The sequence below is a fragment of the Trichechus manatus genome, unplaced genomic scaffold (genome assembly GCF_000243295.1).
Source record: "Trichechus manatus latirostris isolate Lorelei unplaced genomic scaffold, TriManLat1.0 scaffold00209, whole genome shotgun sequence".
Classification (NCBI taxonomy): Eukaryota; Metazoa; Chordata; class Mammalia; order Sirenia; family Trichechidae; genus Trichechus; species Trichechus manatus.
Genome location: NW_004444145.1, coordinates 4,197,713 through 4,206,472, shown reverse-complemented (window position 1 = coordinate 4,206,472; position 8,760 = coordinate 4,197,713). Strand labels below are relative to the sequence as shown.

Here is an 8,760-nt window from a genome sequence, read left to right as displayed (position 1 = left end):
TGCAGGGAGGCAAATAGCACTTACTGAGTGTCTGCGATTAACTAGGAACTATGTTTAGCATGTTGTGTATATTATTTCATTCTGTTCACGACAACCATATTCTTCTGATTATTCCCTTTTTACAGATAAAGAAACTGACGCTCAAGGATGATAAATTATTCAAGTTTATTTAACTAAAATATAATAAAACTGGGACTTAAACTCAAAGTTTATGTTTTATATCATTTCATGCTAGCTTTGTACTAACGTGGGAAATGGAGTTCTGTAACTAATGGTACCTGTATGGGGTAGATGGTTGTAGCCATCAGAAGAGAGAATAACACGGCAAGGGTAAAAGAAAAAGGAGATATCTTTGCTTTGCCAAAAACAATAATGATAGCTTACATTAGTATTGTGCTTCCTGGTTTTCGAAATACTTTATGTAAACTTCCCGTTTTACAGATAAGAATACAGAGCCTCAGAGTATAATTCAAAAGTAATTGGGAAAAGACAGACTCAAACTCAGAACTTCTGACTTTAACTTCAATTCTAGTATTTCATAGTAGCTTTCCCACATGCTTAGCCTCAGGGACAAAGGAAGGACCGTGGTTAGGTTTTGTGTGAATGTTCTGTGCATATGATGATTCTGGTCAGACTTGACAGGTCTTGTGAAGTCATCCATCTCTGGGTGTAAGTGAGGGCTCTGCTCTCCCAATTGTTTGGCAGAATCAGTGAGCAATATGTGATTACTAACTGACTGAATCAATGTTAAGTTGGAACTTGGCTTTGTGTAGTCTTTGACTGCAACCATTTGTTGGATGCCCAAGTTACACAAACTCAGGAACAGAGGAACCCCCTAAAATCCCTCGTGCTCTGGGTTTTCATGTGTAAAAGTGACAAAGTTGATGGGTATAAAACTCTGGTTACAGGGAAGAAAATTCTCATCTACTCAGTGCCTGGCTTTTGGGCATTCTTGGTGTTCCATGGGAAAGAAAGAACCAAGATAATTTGGAAAATGACAACTTGTTTACAACATCCTACACGACTTCTTTCTGCAAGAGGTTGCCTATTTCCCTACATCCCTTTCATGTTCTGCAATGTCTTTCTTCTACTATTGAAATTCTTCCTGCAACACAGGTACAAGCGAAGAGAAGTTTAAGGCTGCCATTGAGGGGCTTCCACAGTCTCTAAACCTGGTATTCCTTTCATCAGCTGCACTAGAATGGCAAGTCTGCACAGGCCCGAGGGGTAGCCAGCCTCCCTTGGGTTGGTCCAGGACGGGGAACCACATTTTGCAGAGAGTTTTTTTCAGATTGAGAAACCCTAATCCTGATCTCCTCTTTTGATGATTTTACAAAACTCAAATTGTGTGATAGATGCCCAGATAAACAGGAGAAGTTTGTAATCAAAGCAAGTTCTGGGATGGAGATGATTCATAGATTTTTTAATGGCTATGAGCTTGATAATCACTCACGAGGAGTAGCTTCCAGGTGGACCAAACCCATGCATAAGTTCACGCACAGCCGTGTACACGAACACCTACTTGGTGGGTATATAAGGGGATCCTGAGAGTCTTCCCACAGCAAAGCTGAATCTCCAGCCTTAACTCTTCTCGAGAACCTTCAATTCTCCTCACTGGGCAAGGCATCATGAGTTGTCAGATCTCGTACAAATCCCATGGAAGAGGAGGAGGAGAAGGTGGAGGAAGATTCTGGGGCTTCAGCAGTGGCTTGGCTGTGGTCTCTGGTGGGAGCCGGAGATGGGCCTCAGCTTCTCCTGCTTGAGCTGCCATGGTGGTGGCAGAGGGGGCTTCAGTGGAGGCGGCTTTGGCAGCCGGAGTCTTGTTGGCCTTGGAGGAACCTAGAGCATCTCCATTAGTGTGGCTGGAGGAGGTGGAAGCTTTGGTTCCAGTGGTGGATTTGGTGGCAGAGGAAGTGGCTTTGGAGGAGGCAGTGGCTTTGGAGGTGGCAGTGGCTTTGGAGGTGGTGGTTTTGGTGGAGGAGGCTTTGGTGGAGGCTACTTTGGAGGTGGTGGTGGCTTTGGAGGCTTTGGGGGCCCTGGTGGCTCTGGGCCTGGAGGATTCCCTGGTGGAGGTATCCACAAAGCCTCCGTCAATAAGAGCCTCCTGCAGCCTCTCAACGTGAAAGTTGATTGGGAGATTCAGAATGTGAAGTCTCAGGAGTGGGAGCAGATCAAAACACTCAACAACTAATTTGCCTCCTTCATTGACAAGGTGAGTCAGGAGATGCTGTCTCCTTCTAATGCTCAAGATGCCCTGCTTTCAGTGCTGATCAAAAAGAAAATTGCACAGAGTGGTTCATTTAGGAGCCATTGGTGTCGCAGCCCTAGGTTGCATTAGGTTATTTGCAATTCTCAACTGGAGAGATGCTGGCAATGTAGACTACATTTTCTATAACACTTGGCAGTTAGGAAGGATTTTGCCCCTTGGCTTTATTGTTTCAGTCCAAATAAATAATATTTACGGAAAATTCTGAAAACCATAAAAAAACTGATACAGGCAATTAATGGACTGACTAGCTCATGCCTTATTACAGCTGGTTTTGGGAGGGATTGGTGAGGACATCTTCTGAGATAGTCTTTTCTTCCCTAGAAGTTATTACTCTATTAACTTCTGGGAAGCTGAGCCTGATATATCTGCTTGGGGATGCATGAAATTGCTGCCTTCAAGAGAAGCATTCTCAGTTTTGTGTCCATAAAGTCTTTATTGCTGTTACTTTAGAATATTACTGGGCTTTCTCCTATTTCAGAGCTGGTGAACCTTGGAATTTACAAGCTCTTAAAAACCAGGCCGAGGAGCCCTGCCTTCCAGTACTCTCATACTCAGTATCCCTAGGAGCAGTGCCAGCGAGTGCCTGTTTCTGGTTTTTCCCAGAATTTATGATGGGAATTCAGCTAAGATTGGGGAGGAAAATGGCCTGGAGTCTTGGGAGCAGCTGCAAAACAAAACAGTGAGTGGTGAAGTAGGAAAGAAAGTTCTGTACACGGAAAGGGCCAGATGTGGCATTAATTGTCTGTAGAATTTTCCAAGAATGCAAGCAGGGAGATCAGAAGCTCTAGCTGGTCTCATCTGGCACCCAGCTGGTCAGGACAGAGCCTTATAGATTCTCTAATTCTCAAAGCAAGACCAGAGCTGACTCTGGGCTGTGTGGCTTGCCTAGCTGATGGGTGCTCCTCTGAGCTCATGCACTTTCGTTTTGGTCTTGGTAGGTGCGGTTCTTGGAGCAGCAGAACCAGGTGCTGCAGACAAAATGGGAGCTGCTGCAGCAGATTGATGTCCATAGCTGCACCGCCAACCTGGATCCCATCTTCCAAGCGTTCATCGACACCCTGAAGAAATACATGGATGGGATCTCTGCAGAAAGGGCATCACAAGATTCTGAGCTGAGCAACATGCAAGATTTTGTTGAGGATTTTAAGAAGTAGGTGGCAGCATAAACACTGAAGGGAGATACATATCCATGAATCATCCGAGCATTCTCCCAGAAAGCCACTGTCTCCCAATTGCACTTTTGGTGACAAAAAGGAGAGCCTCTGTGTATTTGTGTATTATTTATGAGAGTATTTAGGGTTTTAGAGATCCTATTTTGACACGTTTGAGAGTTACTTGATAGAAAACTACCCCTCGCTTGGAATATCATAGTTTCAATTTACACATGTAAAATGTGTTTAATACTCCCGAAGAATTGGATATTTTGGGTGAATCCAGTAGGAAAAGGTAAAGAAAAAAAAAAACAAAAAGGAAAAACTAGACCTCATCTAATTACTGTGTCCTTTGTGTGCCAACAGATATGAGGATGAAATCAACAAGTGCACATGTGCTGAGAATGAATTTGTGAAACTTAAAAAGGTGAGCAAGGGACTTCCATGGCTGGCAGGTGGGAAGTTGGGGATGCTTCAAAACCCCATGGGTCCAAATGGACAGGCTGGAAAACAGATATAAGTGAAAACAGCAGTAGCCAGAGAAAGGCGTGTCTGTTGCTGGTTCTCTGTAACCAGCCGAGGTGTCTCTGTAGTTGAAGCTTCCAGTGGCAATTTTCAAAGATGTTCTGCAAATTTGTTGGAGCATTTCCTTATCCATAACCCACCTATACTGGATCATAAAAATTGTAAACACAGAAAGCTCCTTATTCTTTTCCTAAAGAGCTGAGAAAGGTATGGGACTTCCTTAGAATGCCTTCTCAAACATTCTGTGGTTGTACAGACAAAAGTTTGAGCTAGGAGGCCAAAAGCATAGGTTCTTAGCCAAGTTCCTAAAAAGGCTTGGTTTATAATCCAGAAAAATTCAGGACAGGTGGGATGGACAGACAGGATGGGAGAGCTGAGGACTGTGGAAACCCACAGAGGCTATTAACAGCAGTTAGTGGGAAAACACCACGTCTCAAGCAGGAGGGAGAGAATGGTTGGCAAAGCTTGGACCCACCAGAGCTCTGATGATCCTGGGGTGTGTGACAAACAGACATGGGCGTGAAGCCCCCTAGCAGAGGTGCATTGTGGCCCAATGGGGGCATGGCTCATGGGAGGTGCCTGGAATTAGGGGTGAGGAGAGTGGCCAAGAGAGGTTGGGGCCTGTGCAAGGAATGATGCAGGTGAGGGGAAGTGACATGAGTTTCACCAGAGGCCATTGATTATCCTTTCAGGACGTGGACAATGCCTACATGATCAAGGTGGAGCTGCAGGCCAAGAAAGATGTGCTGAATCAGGAGCTGGAGTTCCTGAAAGTCCTCTTTGATGTGGTAAGGAGGCTGCTTCTGGACAGACCCTAGCTTCCCACCCTTCCGTTTCAGTTGGTGGAAAGGTGGAATGAATGAGGTTTATGGGCCAGCTGACTTCAGCTTGCCATCATTCCAGGATACTGGGGGGAGCTTCTATAGCATAGGTCTTGGGGGAAAGGAACTTTCTACTCTGATGTCAGAGGACATAAGGCTCAGAAAACACCAGGACAACCTCCCCACACTTCACCCCACAAATGCCTAGCTTCCCTTAGGAAGAAGCCTGCTCTATTCCCTTTCCTATGCTCAGTGTGCTTCAGGAGTCAAAGTGCATTATTATCCCTTCCCCATTCCAGCACACACATGTGATTTCTGAAACAGGAAGTAACCTTTAAGGCATTTACTATCTCCTGGGAACCCTTGAGTCCATAGGGTTGCTTTAGTCTGAATTGACTCGATGCCAAAGGGTTTTTTGGTTAACAGGTTTGGGGACACTTACCATTAACTGGCAGAAGTGTTAACTAGGAGGCTTGGAAATGCAGATAGGCCTCCCCCTAGTTCTCAGGAAAACTTGGCACAGGCCTAAAAATGGTGGTTATATTGTTTTTAATCCCACTCAGTGTATGCTTAGTTTAAGATTCTGTGTATATCCCTAAACATCAGGGCAGGGATGCCTTTGGTTATAGGCAGGAAAGTCATGGCCAGCTTCCCTGTGTGTGTAGGAGCTGTCCCAGATGTAGCAGAGTATCACCAACATCAACGTTATTCTGTCCATGGACAACAACTGAAACCTGGACCTGGATAGCATCATTGCCAAGGTCCGGGCCCAGTACGAGGAGATTGCTCAGAAGAGCAAAGGCAAAGCTGAAGCTCTGTACCACAGCAAGGCAAGTACTGGGAGAGCAGACTCACAGCTCCTTACAACAAGATGGGTCTTCAGCTGCAACCAGAAAATGTTCAGTAAGATTACTGGTGTTTTTACCTAATGGAACTTAGTTGTCATTCTCAGGAAAATGTCCACAGGACCCCAAATACCCCCAGTCAAGAGTGGCATCAGGTACCTATGGGGACATGAGATAGTCCATCCACCTGTCAGGAATTCAAGCATGATATTCAGCTTGGTTGACCCTCCCTGGACCAGCTGTCAGACTTCTTGGCTCAAGACTAAGTTTCTCCCAAGCTGGAACCCACCTATGAACTGTCCTCTTCCTCCCATATCAGTACGAGGAGCTCCAGATTACTGCTGGGAAACATGGAGACAGCCTGAGAGAGATCAAGGTGGAGATCAGTGAGCTGAATTGCATGATCCAGAGACTGAAAGGGGAAATCGCCCACATGAAGAAGCAGGTGAGGTCCTGTCCTCAAGACTGGTCCAGCTTGATGGGTTGAGGGAGGCTCAGAGTAGGTGGTGGAAGGTTGTATATATGTATGTGTAAGTGTGTGTGCGTGCAAGAGATAGTATAAGTGTGTGTAAAAGACTGTTTATGAGAGTGTAAGAGTATGAGCGCATGTGTGTGTGAGAGAGAGGAAACACTGGGAAATTCTAATCTAGCACTATTAATCCCAAACATCTCAAGCTTAACATAAAGTAAGTTTTGTAACAATTTTTAGGGTCGTCTAAGAGACATCCTAATGTATGAATTAGTTTGGAAAAGAATTGTGTTCACTTTTTGATTGTTTATATGGATGAAAGGGAACAATAACAAATAAAGCAAAAGTTAGTTTACCTTGCTGTGGACTGCAGGATTAGCTTCCCACTTAGCTTGGCACAGACCTCAGGCACCAGCTGAGGCATAATGGAGGGGCAGTAAGTTTTGAAGGGAGGTAGCCTGGGATGGGCCATTAGCTTTCCATACATAACGGAGAGGTTAGACAGCTGACTCCATAGGCAACAGAATTTTTGTAAAGCAGTCAACGTTGAACGTTTTCATATGCATCTATAAAAAATGGGATAATGATTCTGGCTTTGTGTCATGAGTATCCGAGGGAATTACTGGGAAGGCGTTAGGGTCCAGTCAAAGGCAACATGAGGAGATGATGCCCAGAGAGAGCAGCATGTCTTAGTACAGTCGTTTGTGACCTGCACTAACTGCAAGGGAGACCTCACCACTCCTGGGACCGGTCATCCAGGCCTTCTACACCCCGAACACATCTGCTCGCTCTCCCCCTGGCGGTGCAGACTCGACGGTCTCTGCACACACAGAAACCCTGCCTCCTTTTCTCACAGTTTAAGAATGTGCAGGATGCCATTGCAGATGCTGAGCAGAAGGGAGAACATGTCCTCAAGGATGCCAGGCAGATGCTCTCAGACTTGCAGGAGGCCCTGCAGCAGGCTAGAGAGGACCTGGCCCAGCTACTGTATGACTACCAGGAGCTGATGAACACCAAGTTGGCCCTGGACGTGGAGATCGCCACCTACAGGAAGCTGCTGGAAGGTGAGGAGTGCAGGTGAGAGGCCGTTGGGAGGAGAGAGGGCACACTGGACCACCTTTCTTTTCTTCCAAAACCAGGTCAAGAGGCAAAGGCAGGGAAAGCAGAGGACAGGGCAGGGCTCTCTGATGGCTAAGAACTTCCGTACACTATATCCCCAAGCAGTTCAGGACACAAAGCATTATAGTAGTTGTTGTTAATTGCTCCACAGAGGAAAAAACTGAGATGAATGGAAATGCAAGACCATGGGTAAATATGGTGGCCTGTCCCCACCTCTGCGATCTGGCAGCACAGAAGAAAGTGGGGTCTGTAAGGACCAATGTTAGAGGCTAAACTGTATGTTTGTAGGTGAGCATTTTAATACATATATACAGAACCTAAGTGCTTTACCACAAAGTTATTTTCTCTCTGTCCATTATAGGATGTCTGCAGACCAGAGCAGCAACATGACTGTGTGTAAGTAGTGGAGAGCAATCTTGTCTTATGGGGAAGTGTGGGGTGGAGGCAGGAGGAGGCAGACGGAGGCATTGAGAACTTTGAGGTAACACATTCTCTCTCTGCAGCTGTGACAAGCAGCACTGTTTCTTCAAACGTGGCATCCAAGGTAGGCTTTGGAGGCCGTGCGTCTGGAGGAAGAGGGTCTAGTTCTGGTGGAGGAGGATATAGCTCTGGAAGTAGCTGTTATGGCTCAGGAGGCAGAGGATCTAGCTCCAGAGGTGGCAGTGGTGGCAGCTATGGCTCTGGAGGTGGCTCCAGAGGAGGTTTTGGCTCTGGAGAAGGATATAGCTCTGGAGGTGGCTCCAAAGGAGATTCTGGCTCTGGAGGTGGTTCCAGAGGAGATTCTGGCTCTGGAGGGGGAGGTTCTAGCTCTGAAAAGGGTGATTATGGCTCAGGTGAAAGTTATGGTTCCAGGGTGACCTTCTCTTTCAGATAAGGATGAGGTCTCCCCCTCTGAATCTCCCACTCCAGAATGTAGAATCTGTCTCTGTACCTCTACCTGACAGCAAGTCAAATTTTGTCGTCCATCTCTGATGGCATTTTGGGGAAAGGGATGCCCACGTGTAGTTTTGAAATATCTTCTCTCCAAACAAATTAGTTAGAGCCAGTGATACCCACTGTGCCCTGGGAAAGAATCTTCCAGCTATGCCCCATTCCCTGCCCCTCCTTGCCTCCTTGCGTTGCCCATTTGGTGGTCCTCTTCCAGAGAGATATTCCATTGAAGACCCCAGTGCAGCCTATTGATTTCATCTCAAAGCATGCACATTTTCCCTGGAAGCACCCAGGGAAAGCATACTTCTTATGTATATAGCTCCTCTTGTTCACTTTGCTCTTAATATGTTGTGGTCATGGTGTCTGCACAATAAACTTCATTTGCAATTCATATCATCTGATGTCTGTTTAATGCCAAGCACAAATGAACAGCCAGAAACTATTATTCATCGCTGTCTAACTTAAGACACCAGGGAAAGGAGAGATTGGGAACTGATAAAAGAAAGGTTTCCTGGATGAGAGATGTGTTGCCCTGAGGGAAGTGTGGCTTGGAGAAGCCTAGGGTGTTTTCCTCTGTAAGTCTTTAAAAACAGGGATGAGGGAGGCTACTGGAGTCAGGGGATGGGTGAGA

At 46.0% G+C, this 8,760-nt stretch overlaps 1 protein-coding gene across 1 annotated transcript; it reads left to right on the top strand.

The window, feature by feature from the left end:
- Positions 1-1,628: 1,628 nt before the first annotated feature.
- LOC101351286 (keratin, type II cytoskeletal 2 epidermal) lies at positions 1,629-8,073 on the top strand. The gene is given in 10 exon segments (XM_004391274.2): positions 1,629-1,743; positions 1,746-2,212; positions 3,208-3,419; positions 3,787-3,847; positions 4,638-4,733; positions 5,432-5,596; positions 5,931-6,056; positions 6,937-7,157; positions 7,561-7,595; positions 7,703-8,073. Coding segments are annotated over 10 exon segments (1,869 nt in total).
- The last annotated feature ends 687 nt before the right edge of the window (positions 8,074-8,760 follow it).